Source organism: Salmo salar, chromosome 28 (assembly GCF_965601325.2).
Source record: "Salmo salar chromosome 28, fSalSal1, whole genome shotgun sequence".
Lineage (NCBI taxonomy): Eukaryota > Metazoa > Chordata > Actinopteri > Salmoniformes > Salmonidae > Salmo > Salmo salar.
In genome coordinates, this window is record NC_138318.1 from 41,978,081 (window position 1) to 41,991,663 (window position 13,583).

The 13,583-nt window shown below is 43.4% G+C and overlaps 1 protein-coding gene across 1 annotated transcript in view; it reads right to left on the bottom strand.

Annotated features, from left to right (window-relative positions):
• LOC106589993 (uncharacterized) overlaps window positions 1–12,955 on the bottom strand; it is a 43,548-nt gene extending 30,593 nt beyond the window's left edge. The window contains exons 1-4 of the mRNA XM_014180472.3: window positions 12,753–12,955; window positions 8,881–9,031; window positions 8,056–8,105; window positions 312–417 (exon numbers count right to left, since the gene is read on the bottom strand). Of these exons, the coding sequence (XP_014035947.2) occupies window positions 312–417; window positions 8,056–8,105; window positions 8,881–9,031; window positions 12,753–12,776 (331 nt within the window). The 5' untranslated portion in view covers window positions 12,777–12,955. The remainder of the gene's footprint in view (window positions 1–311; window positions 418–8,055; window positions 8,106–8,880; window positions 9,032–12,752) is intronic.
• Between the last annotated feature and the right edge of the window lie 628 nt (window positions 12,956–13,583).

The window sequence follows — 13,583 nt, forward strand, 5'->3', positions numbered from 1 at the left end:
ACAGAAACCCAGCCTAAAACCCCCAAACAGCAAGCAATGCAGGTGTCGAATTTCCACATTTCCACAAACTTCAAAGTGTTTCCTTTCAAATGGTACCAATAATATGCATATCCTTGCTTCAGGGCCTGAGCTACAGGCAGTTAAATTTGGGTATGTAATTAAAAAAAAAAAAAAAAATCCATATCCTTAAGATCAGACACATGTACTCATTAATTCAGCATCTATTTCCTACTGAGATGTAAATACTTTCAGAGATGACATGGTTTGTTCAGCGGATCAAATCGAGGAGGGACATGATGAAAGGGTGTTACCTCTGATGAACTGGAGTCTCTTCTGAAGGCCGATAGTGCTGAACCACCGGCAGACTTCTTCTGTGTTCAACTCTCCTAGAGGTTTACCCCTCTGTCTGTCCGAATTCTATACCACACACACACACACACACACACACACACACACACACACACACACACACACACACACACACACACACACACACACACACACACACACACACACACACACACAGTTAAAATGTCAATTCCATTTCAACAAAAATAAATGGCGCGAGAGAGGGGTAGCGTTCCTGAGGTTTTCTGATGACAAACTTTGCAGACTTCTTACATTGTTACTTTGCAATTTACAACGTCACACCGAACATTCTAAACAGTGACAAGAATATTTAGGCAGGAAGACAGAAAGAAGGAAGACTGAACTATTGGAAAAATGGGGCAAAGAGAGAGAAAAAAAATCACAGTTTTAGAGATAATCTCATGCTATTCTACATATTTTGCCATGAGGCTGAGATAATTTTGCGTTTTTTATGATAATTCCCTACAAATCTAAACATAGTTCCATGGGGCAGAGAGAAAAGTGTGCAGTTTTATTGCTAATATCATGTTATTCTACACATTTTACAATGAGGCTGAGAGAATTATGCATTTTTAAAGCTAATTGTCTGCTATTCTACACATTTTGCAATGAGGCTGAGAGAATATTTCCCCCCTCAGAACCTGGAGGGAAACTGAACGTCATTACCCAAGAATGGTAAAGCACCCTTTACTTGTTCTAACAGCTGACCAATCAGACTACTGCCGGCTCTTAGCAAACTTTTGGGAAAGATTTGTGTTTGACCAGAGACTTTCAGCGTACCTATCGAGAAGGCAAGTCAACATGTACTTGAGACTGAGACAAATGACTGATGATTGGCTGAAATAAATTCATAATAGGAAGATTGTGGAAGCTGTACTTGTTAGACTACAGTGGAGCCTTTGATGTTATTGACCATAATCTGCTAGTGGAAAAACGTATGTGTTATGGATTTTCATCCTCGATATTGATTTAATAGAACACTGAGGGTTTCATTTAATGGGAGCCAATGTCGAGTGTGGTATTCTGCAAGGCAGCTGTCTTTGCCCATTACTGATTGCGATTTTTACTAATGACCTACCGCTAGCCTTTAACAATGCCTGTGTGTGTGTGTGTGTACAGTGAATTTGGAAAGTATTCAGACAGCTTTACTTTTTCCACATTTAGTTACGTTACAGCCTTATTCTTGAAATTGATTAAATAAAACATTTTCCCTCATCACCCTACACACAATACAATAAAAAACAAACAAACTGAAATATCACAATATCACTGAAGCACCTTTGGCAGCGATTACAGCCTCGACATCTTCTTGGGATTGACACTACAAACTTGGCACACCTGTATTTTGAGAGTAACCCATTATTCTCTGCAGATCTCTCAATTTATGTCAAGTTGGATGGGGAGCGTCGCTGCACAGCTATTTTCAGGTCTCTCCAGAGATGTTCAATCGGATTCAAGTCCGGGCTCCGAAGCCACTCCTGCGTTGTCTTGGCTGAGTGCTTAGGGTTGTTGTCCTGTTGGAAGGTGAACCTTCACCCCAGTCTGAGGTCCTGAACGCTCTGGAGCAGGTTTTCATCAAGGATCTCTCTGTACTTTGCTCCGTTCATCTTTTGCCTTGATCCTGACTAGTCTCCCAGTCCCTGCCGCTGAAAAACATCCCCACAGCGTGATGCTGCCACCACCATGCTTCATCGTAGGGATGGTGCCAGGATTCCTCCAGACGTGACGCTTGGCATTCAGGCCAAATAGTTCAATCTTGGTTTCATCAGACCAGAGAGTGTTGTTTCTCGTGGTCTGAGTCCTTTAGATGCTTTTTGGCAAACTCCAAGCGGGCTGTCATGTGCCTTTTACTGAGGAGTGGCTTCCATCTGGCCATTCCACCATGAAGGCCTGATTGGTGGAGTGCTGCAGAGATGGTTGTCCTTCTGGAAGGTTCTCCCATCTCCACAGAGGAACTCTGGAGCCCTTCTCCCATCTCCACAGAGGAACTCTGGAGCCCTGTCAGAGTGACCATCGGGTTCTTGGTCACCTCCCTGACCAAGGTCCTTCTCCCCCGATTGCTCAGTTTGGCCGGGCGGCCAGCTCTAGGAAGAGTCTTGGTGGTTCCAAACTTCTTCCATTTTAGAATGATAGAGGCCACTGTGTTCTTGGGGACCCTTCCCCAGATCTGTGCCTTGACACAATCCTGTCTCTGAGCTCTACGGACAATTCCTTCGACCTCCATGGCTTGGTTTTTCCTCTGACATGCACTGTCAACTGTGGGACCTTACATAGACAGGTGTGTGCCTTTCCAAATCATGTCCAATCAATTGAATTTACCACAGGTGGACTCCAATCAAGTTGTAGAAACATCTCAAGGATGATCAATGGGAACAGGATGTACCTGAGCCAAGGGTCTGAATACTTATGTAAGTGTGATATTTCAGTGTTTTGTCATTATGGGGTGTTGTGAGTAGATTGAATACATTTTTCCCCTCATCAATCAATTTTAGAAATAAAGCTGTAACATGACAAAATGTGGAAAAAGTCAAGGGGTCTGAATACTGAATACTTTCCGAATGCACTGCATGTCGACGATTCAATCCTATACACATCAGTGGCCACATCAAGTGAAATCACTGCAGAGAGTTCCTGTTAGTTCCAGAATAGGTTTTCAGTAATAAACTGGTCCTATATATATATATATAAGACTAAGATATATATATATATATATATATATATATATAAGACTAAGAGGATAATAGTTCGTACAAATCATTCACTAAGGTCTAAAACTCGGCTGGATGTGATGACGAATAATGTGGCTATTGAGCAAGTTGAGGAGACGAAATGACTTAGTGTTACCTTGGATTGTGAACTGCCAGGCTAAAAACATATTGATTCAACGGTTGTATTGATGGGAAGGGGTCTGTCTGTTTATTTATTTGGTAACCAATTAGCTCCCGGGGGGGGGGGGGGGGGTCGACCAAAAAACATGACAAGTAACGAAACACAGATACACTGACAGACAAGGACAGTCACACAACTGTAAAATACAAACCATATATAAACAACACAACAACGAACATGGTGTGTGTGTGTGTGTGTGTGTGTGTGTGTGTGTGTGTGTGTGTGTGTGTGTGTGTGTGTGTGTGTGTGTGTGTGTGTGTGTCCGCCGTTCCATGAGTTGTTTTGCTGTTTGCTGAGTCATAGGAGATGGGAGGGTGTTCCATGTGATCATGGCTCTGTCTAATACTGTGAAGGTAGTTCCATGTGATCTTGGCTCTGTCTAATACTGTGAAGGTAGTTCCATGTGATCATGGCTCTGTCTAATACTGTGAAGGTAGTTCCATGTGATCATGGCTCTGTCTAATACTGTGAAGGTAGTTCCATGTGATCTTGGCTCTGTCTAATACTGTGAAGGTAGTTCCATGTGATCATGGCTCTGTCTAATACTGTGAAGGTAGTTCCATGTGATCATGGCTCTGTCTAATACTGTGAAGTTAGTTCCATGTGATCATGGCTCTGTCTAATACTGTGAAGTTAATTCCATGTGATCATGGCTCTGTCTAATACTGTGAAGGTAGTTCCATGTGATCATGGCTCTGTATAATACTGTGAAGGTAGTTCCATGTGATCATGGCTCTGTCTAATACTGTGAAGGTAGTTCCATGTGATCATGGCTCTGTCTAATACTGTGAAGGTAGTTCCATGTGATCATGGCTCTGTCTAATACTGTGAAGGTAGTTCCATGTGATCATGGCTCTGTCTAATACTGTGAAGGTAGTTCCATGTGATCATGGCTCTGTCTAATACTGTGAAGGTAGTTCCATGTGATCATGGCTCTGTCTAATACTGTGAAGGTAGTTCCATGTGATCATGGCTCTGTATAATACTGTGAAGGTAGTTCCATGTGATCATGGCTCTGTCTAATACTGTGAAGTTAATTCCATGTGATCATGGCTCTGTCTAATACTGTGAAGGTAGTTCCATGTGATCATGGCTCTGTATAATACTGTGAAGGTAGTTCCATGTGATCATGGCTCTGTCTAATACTGTGAAGGTAGTTCCATGTGATCATGGCTCTGTCTAATACTGTGAAGGTAGTTCCATGTGATCATGGCTCTGTCTAATACTGTGAAGTTAATTCCATGTGATCATGGCTCTGTCTAATACTGTGAAGGTAGTTCCATGTGATCATGGCTCTGTATAATACTGTGAAGGTAGTTCCATGTGATCATGGCTCTGTCTAATACTGTGAAGGTAGTTCCATGTGATCATGGCTCTGTCTAATACTGTGAAGGTAGTTCCATGTGATCATGGCTCTGTCTAATACTGTGAAGGTAGTTCCATGTGATCATGGCTCTGTCTAATACTGTGAAGGTAGTTCCATGTGATCATGGCTCTGTCTAATACTGTGAAGGTAGTTCCATGTGATCATGGCTCTGTCTAATACTGTGAAGGTAGTTCCATGTGATCATGGCTCTGTATAATACTGTGAAGGTAGTTCCATGTGATCATGGCTCTGTATAATACTGTGAAGGTAGTTCCATGTGATCATGGCTCTGTCTAATACTGTGAAGGTAGTTCCATGTGATCATGGCTCTGTCTAATACTGTGAAGGTAGTTCCATGTGATCATGGCTCTGTCTAATACTGTGAAGGTAGTTCCATGTGATCATGGCTCTGTCTAATACTGTGAAGGTAGTTCCATGTGATCATGGCTCTGTCTAATACTGTGAAGGTAGTTCCATGTGATCATGGCTCTGTATAATACTGTGAAGGTAGTTCCATGTGATCTTGGCTCTGTCTAATACTGTGAAGGTAGTTCCATGTGATCATGGCTCTGTCTAATACTGTGCGTTGCCGTGGTTTTGGACATGGGTAATGTGAAGAAGACCTGTGATAAAGAAATGCTTAGCTTAACATATGGAATTGTTTTAAGATGGTCAAAGATATACTCAGCTTAACACATGGAATTGTTTTAAGATGGTCATACCATGGATCATTTAGCTATTCCATTTGGAATTTTAGTGTGCGTCAATCGACTCTTAAAACTACACTGGACCAAACAAGTATCTTATCTTGACTACTGCCTGGTAAGATGGTCAGAAAGACATAATAAAACTATGGCTGGCCCAGAACAGAGCAGCACGTCATCCCCCTGCAATGTTCCCAGAAAGCTAATGTCAACAAAATTAATGTTGTTCTTCCCTGGATCAAAGTAGAGAACAAACTGTCTACATCACTTCTTGTTTTTTTTTTGTAAGAAATATTATGTGTTAAAAACTCCTAAATGTATATTAAATCAACTAACATACTGCTCTGACAGACATTCATACACCACCCTCTTACATGTGCTGTCTGCCCAACGCATCACCCGGGGGGCAAACTACCTGCCCTCCATGACACCTACACCACCCGATGTCACAGAAAGGCCAAAAAGATCATCAAGGACATCAACCACCCGAGCCACTTCCTGTTCACCCCGCTATCATCCAGAAGGCGAGGTCAGTACAGGTGCATCAAAGCTGGGGCCGAGAGACTGAAAAACAGCTTCTAATCTCAAGGCCATCAGACTGCTAAACAGCCATCACAGGCCGGCCTCCACCCAGTACCCTGCCCTGAACTTAGTCACTGTCACTAGCCGGCCTCCACCCAGTACCCTGCCCTGAACTTAGTCACTGTCACTAGCCGGCTACCACCCAGTACCCTGCCCTGAACTTAGTCACTGTCACTAGCCGGCCTCCACCCAGTACCCTGCCCTGAACTTAGTCACTGTCACTAGCCGGCCTCCACCCAGTACCCTGCCCTGAACTTAGTCACTGTCACTAGCCGGCCTCCACCCAGTACCCTGCCCTGAACTTAGTCACTGTCACTAGCCGGCTACCACCCAGTACCCTGCCCTGAACTTAGTCACTGTCACTAGCCGGCCTCCACCCAGTACCCTGCCCTGAACTTAGTCACTGTCACTAGCCGGCCTCCACCCAGTACCCTGCCCTGAACTTAGTCACTGTCACTAGCCGGCCTCCACCCAGTACCCTGCCCTGAACTTAGTCACTGTCACTAGCCGGCCTCCACCCAGTACCCTGCCCTGAACTTAGTCACTGTCACTATCCGTCCTCCACCCAGTACCCTGCCCTGCACCTTAGAGACTGCTGCCCTGTATACAGAGACATGGAATCACTGGTCACTTTAATAATGTTTACATACTGTTTTACTCATCTCATATGTATATACTGTATTCTATTCTACTCTATTTTAGTCTATTTAATTCGAGATTGCTCGTCCTAATATTTATACATTCTTAATTCCATTCCTTTACTTTAGATTTGTAGTGTATTGTTGTGAAATTGTTAGATATTACTTGTTAGATATTACTGCTCTGTTGGAGCTAGAAACACAAGCATTTCGCACAAGCATTTTGATAGTCTTACTCACGGTCGGCCACTGAAATCGAAATAGCCTAATGAAACCCATAGCGGGTGATAGTGTAATTCTTTACATTATATCTCAGCTAACCCAATATGGGTGATAGACTGTAACAAGGCTTGAGATTCAAGGCCTGGCTATTTCATGTTCATGAACGTGGCATTTTACCTGATGAAACCCATAGCGGACGGTAAGTGTAACAAAAGGCCTGCACATTTAAGAGACGGCGCGGTGAGTCTGTCCTATATAGCAGTGTGAATGGGGGAGTTGTCATTGTGAGGATGTATTACAGACACTACGGTAGTCGGGGATGTATAGATCATTGTGAATGGGGGAGTTGTTATTGTGAGGATGTATTACAGACACTACGGTAGTCGGGGATGTATAGATCATTGTGAATGGGGGAGTTGTCATTGTGAGGATGTATTACAGACACTACGGTAGTCGGGGATGTATAGATCATTGTGAATGGAGGAGTTGTTATTGTGAGGATGTATTACAGACACTACGGTAGTCGGGATGTATAGATCATTGTGAATGGGGGAGTTGTTATTGTGAGGATGTATTACAGACACTACGGTAGGCAGGGATGTATAGATCATTGTGAATGGGGGAGTTGTTATTGTGAGGATGTATTACAGACACTACGGTAGTCAGGGATGTATAGGACATTGTGAATGGGGGAGTTGTTATTGTGAGGATGTATTACAGACACTACGGTAGTCAGGGATGTATAGGACATTGTGAATGGGGGAGTTGTTATTGTGAGGATGTATTACAGACACTACGGTAGTCAGGGATGTATAGATCATTGTGAATGGAGGAGTTGTTATTGTGAGGATGTATTATAGACACTATGGTAGTCGGGGATGTATAGATCATTGTGAATGCAAAGGCTCCAGTATAACTGTAATTTATCCATTTCTATTTCTTAGTTGCTTACACAGGAAATAGACTTTTCACTTCTACATACTAACTGGCCAGATGTTTCTCTATGGTCACCAGGGATACATACCAAATTGCACTCTATTCCCTATAGAGTGTACTGCCTCTGGTCAAAAGTACTGTTCTATGCAATCCCAGTTTGGCTAAACCTGGGCACTGTGACCACGATCCTGAGAATATTCACTGAGTCATTGCTTTGAGTAGTTTGGGTTGTATTTCTGAAATGTAGACGCATTGTGTTTTATAATTATATTTGGGGCAGCTTTCTGTTTCCGTGCCGTTGCCACCCTGAAAGTCTTGCTTTTTATGGGGATTGGCTGTGTTACTGTACCTTCTCTGGGAAGTTTCCATTCTGGTCATTAGACTGTGGCATGAATGATGCTGTGAGAGGGAAGAGAGAGAGGGAAGAGAGAGAGGGAAGAGAGAGAGGGAAGAGAGAGGGGGGAAGAGAGAGGGGGAAGAGAGAGGGGGAAGAGAGAGGGGGAAGAGAGAGAGGGAAGAGAGAGAGGGAAGAGAGAGAGGGGGAAAGAGAGAGGGGGAAAGAGAGAGGGGGAAAGAGAGAGGAGGAAAGAGAGAGGGGGAAAGAGAGAGGGGGAAAGAAAGAGGGGAAAGAGAGAGGGGGAAAGAGAGAGAGGGAAAGATAGAGGGGGAAAGAGAGAGGGGGAAAGAGAGAGAGGGAAAGATAGAGGGGGAAAGAGAGAGGAGGAAAGAGAGAGGAGGAAAGAGAGAGGAGGAAAGAGAGAGAGGAGGAGAGAGAGAGGAGGAAAGAGCGAGAGGAGGAAAGAGAGTGTGGGAAAGAGAGAGAAGGAAAAGGAGAAGTGAGCTCTGTTAATTTTTCAACTCATGTAACAGGACAGGAATGCTCATGTTCTGTTCTTCCAGGGGCGATGAATAAAAGGAAGGTCTTTTATTCATTGTGTAGTGCTAAACCCTCTGATTGATAGGCAGGGAAATGTATCGACGATATCTGGCACTGTAACACATCATGTAGACTACTGTGTGCATAAAGAACATCAAATGTGTCATGAGAGGATCTGAAGAGTACAACATTATCTGGAATTGTAGTAGTATCGGTATTAGTCAGAGTAACAGTATTAATTGTATTGACTGTATCGATAACACAACAATAAACCAGTTTAACGACTGGAGACCTCACCAACTGTGATGCGCCGTTGCCGTGGCGACCCTTCCTCCTCCTCCTGGGCGTGGTCAGGGCTCTGATTGGATAAGGAGTGAAAGGTGTGGCTTCTAGGAACGGTCACGGTGGTGGACACGCCCAGACTGCAGGAACAAGCTACTCCAGGTTTCTACAGTAAATGGACATATAACATACATACGCCATTCTGTAATCCAAACAGGAAAAACAAAGAGTACACTTGAACATTCCCTGTCTTGGATTTAAAAGCATTGGATTGGTGTAAACATTAGCTGGAGGCAGATCCCACCGTTGTTAAATCCATGACAGGGAGTCTGCAAGTGCACACTTGGAAAGAAAGGGTGGGCAATCAGGACACTATGTTATCCCTGCAGACATCGAACCCATGACCTTAGACAACCTCGTACCCTCGTAACAACTGAGACACACGGGAGCATAAAAACAAGCACGTTATTTTGGTGAATTAACTAACTCAACAAAGAGAAACCTCTATATCCATCATCGTCGGTACTCAAAAACGAAAGGAATAAAATCAATTTACATTTACGGCCATCCCTTACTTCCTTCATTCATTATTCATCTAAATAACCTAGCTAAATAACCTAGCTAAATAACCAAGCTACAAAACCTAGCTAAATAACCTAGCTAAATAACCAAGCTACAAAACCTAGCTAAATAACCAAGCTAAATAACCAAGCTACAAAACCTAGCTAAATAACCAAGCTAAATAACCTAGCCAAATAACCTAGCTAAAAAACGTAGCTAAATAACCAAGCTAAATAACCAAGCTACAAAACCTAGCTAAATAACCAAGCTAAATAACCAAGCTAAATAACCAAGCTAAATAACCAAGCTAAATAACCTAGCTAAATAACCAAGCTACAAAACCTAGCTAAATAACCTAGCTAAATAACCAAGCTACAAAACCTAGCTAAATAACCAAGCTAAATAACCAAGCTACAAAACCTAGCTAAATAACCAAGCTAAATAACCTAGCCAAATAACCTAGCTAAAAAACGTAGCTAAATAACCAAGCTAAATAACCAAGCTACAAAACCTAGCTAAATAACCAAGCTAAATAACCAAGCTAAATAACCAAGCTAAATAACCAAGCTAAATAACTTAGCTAAATAACCTAGCTAAAAAACCTAACTAAATAACCTAGCTAAAAAACCTAACTAAATAACCTAGCTAAATAACCTAGCTAAATAACCAAGCTACAAAACCTAGCTAAATAACTTAGCTAAATAACCAAGATAAAAAACCTAGCTAAATAACCTAGCTAAATAACCAAGCTACAAAACCTAGCTAAATAACCAAGCTAAATAACCTAGCTAAATAACCAAGCTAAATAACCAAGCTAAATAACCAAGCTAAATAACCAAGCTAAATAACCAAGCTAAATAACCAAGCTAAAAAACCAAGCTAAATAACCAAGCTAAATAACCAAGCTAAAAAACCAAGCTAAATAACCAAGCTAAATAACCAAGCTAAAAAACCTAGCTAAATAACCAAGCTAAATAACCTAGATTTAACCTAGCTAAATAACCTAGGTAAATTAGATCAAGGAGAAATGTTGCTGTGCAGACATACTGTACTACTGAGAAAGGACCAGGCCAGCTTGGTTTGGTTCAGTAGTGGATCAGTAACCAGGCCAGACCAGGCCAGCTTGGTTTGGTTCAGTAGTGGATCAGTAACCAGGCCAGACCAGGCCAGCTTGGTTTGGTTCAGTAGTGGATCAGTAACCAGGCCAGACCAGGCCAGCTTGGTTTGGTTCAGTAGTGGATCAGTAACCAGGCCAGACCAGGCCAGCTTGGTTTGGTTCAGTAGTGGATCAGTAACCAGGCCAGACCAGTACAGCTTGGTTTGGTTCAGTAGTGGATCAGTAACCAGGCCAGACCAGTACAGCTTGGTTTGGTTCAGTAGTGGATCAGTAACCAGGCCAGACCAGTACAGCTTGGTTTGGTTCAGTAGTGGATCAGTAACCAGACCAGTACAGCTTGGTTTGGTTCAGTAGTGGATCAGTAACCAGGCCAGACCAGGCCAGCTTGGTTTGGTTCAGTAGTGGATCAGTAACCAGGCCAGACCAGGCCAGCTTGGTTTGGTTCAGTAGTGGATCAGTAACCAGGCCAGACCAGGCCAGCTTGGTTTGGTTCAGTAGTGGATCAGTAACCAGGCCAGACCAGTACAGCTTGGTTTGGTTCAGTAGTGGATCAGTAACCAGACCAGTACAGCTTGGTTTGGTTCAGTAGTGGATCAGTAACCAGGCCAGACCAGGCCAGCTTGGCTTGGTTCAGTAGTGGATCAGTAACCAGGCCAGGCCAGCTTGGCTTGGTTCAGTAGTGGATCAGTAACCAGACCAGTACAGCTTGGCTTGGTTCAGTAGTGGATCAGTAACCAGACCAGTACAGCTTGGTTTGGTTCAGTAGTGGATCAGTAACCAGACCAGGCCAGCTTGGTTTGGTTCAGTAGTGGATCAGTAACCAGGCCAGACCAGGCCAGCTTGGTTTGGTTCAGTAGTGGATCAGTAACCAGGCCAGACCAGTACAGCTTGGCTTGGTTCAGTAGTGGATCAGTAACCAGACCAGTACAGCTTGGCTTGGTTCAGTAGTGGATCAGTAACCAGACCAGTACAGCTTGGTTTGGTTCAGTAGTGGATCAGTAACCAGGCCAGACCAGGCCAGCTTGGTTTGGTTCAGTAGTGGATCAGTAACCAGGCCAGACCAGGCCAGCTTGGTTTGGTTCAGTAGTGGATCAGTAACCAGGCCAGACCAGTACAGCTTGGTTTGGTTCAGTAGTGGATCAGTAACCAGGCCAGACCAGGCCAGCTTGGTTTGGTTCAGTAGTGGATCAGTAACCAGGCCAGACCAGTACAGCTTGGTTTGGTTCAGTAGTGGATCAGTAACCAGACCAGTACAGCTTGGTTTGGTTCAGTATTGGATCAGTAACCAGGCCACACCAGGCCAGCTTGGTTTGGTTCAGTAGTGGATCAGTAACCAGGCCAGACCAGGCCAGCTTGGTTTGGTTCAGTAGTGGATCAGTAACCAGGCCAGACCAGTACAGCTTGGTTTGGTTCAGTATTGGATCAGTAACCAGGCCAGACCAGTACAGCTTGGTTTGGTTCAGTATTGGATCAGTAACCAGGCCAGACCAGGCCAGCTTGGTTTGGTTCAGTATTGGATCAGTAACCAGGCCAGACCAGTACAGCTTGGTTTGGTTCAGTAGTGGATCAGTAACCAGGCCAGGCCAGCTTGGTTTGGTTCAGTACGGGATCAGTAACCAGGCCAGACCAGTACAGCTTGGTTTGGTTCAGTAGTGGATCAGTAACCAGGCCAGACCAGGCCAGCTTGGTTTGGTTCAGTAGTGGATCAGTAACCAGGCCAGACCAGTACAGCTTGGCTTGGTTCAGTAGTGTTAACAATCCAGGCCATATGACTGTGGTCTCCGAAAATGTAGCCAGCTGAAGTGTAAACAGATATAGGACTCATCTTTGTCTCTGTGCCAGTATGGTGTCAGTGACAACACAGGTAATACCATTGAGGCTAGCTTCATTTTAAAGTTGATAAATGTTCTTCTTCTTTTGTGTTTGAAAAAAGCGTAAATCTAAATATTGGTGATTTACAGCCACCTGCAGTGCTGGAGTACTGAACCAAATCTTGTCTCATTTATATATTGTGGCCACTAGATGGCGGTGATACAGCATAAGTCATTTGTAAATCAGCCACAGGCAACCCAATGTGAAGAAGAAGAAGACAATGCTCTGGATCCCCATCCAGTTGAAAACTTTAAAATGGTGGAAGACCTAAATGGTAATGTCCATGCTAAAATGGGTTATATCCATCTCGTCTTTTATTTATCTCTATGGGCCTTACCTTTTGGTAGATAAAGGCCTCCATCTTGGCGCTGAGAGGAAGCAGTCGCAGTTCTGCTCTCAGTAACTCATGGCAACTGGCGTCCGCGTTCCTCCAGTCATCTGTAGAGAGAAACAGAGAGCCATGTTATTAAACAACATGCCACATCAGTCATCTGTAGAGAGAAACAGAGAGACATGTTATTAAACAACATGCCACATCAGTCATCTGTAGAGAGAAACAGAGAGCCATGTTATTAAACAACATGCCACATCAGTCATCTGTAGAGAGAAACAGAGAGACATGTTATTAAACAACATGCCACATCAGTCATCTGTAGAGAGAAACAGAGAGACATGTTATTAAACAACATGCCACATCAGTCATCTGTAGAGAGAAACAGAGAGACATGTTATTAAACAACATGCCACATCAGTCATCTGTAGAGAGAAACAGAGAGACATGTTATTAAACAACATGCCACATCAGTCATCTGTAGAGAGAAACAGAGAGACATGTTATTAAACAACATGCCACATCAGTCATCTGTAGAGAGAAACAGAGAGACATGTTATTAAACAACATGCCACATCAGTCATCTGTAGAGAGAAACAGAGAGACATGTTATTAAACAACATGCCACATCAGTCATCTGTAGAGAGAAACAGAGAGACATGTTATTAAACAACATGCCACATCAGTCATCTGTAGAGAGAAACAGAGAGACATGTTATTAAACAACATGCCACATCAGTCATCTGTAGAGAGAAACAGAGAGACATGTTATTAAACAACATGCCACATCAGTCATCTGTAGAGAGAAACAGAGAGACATGTTATTAAACAACATGC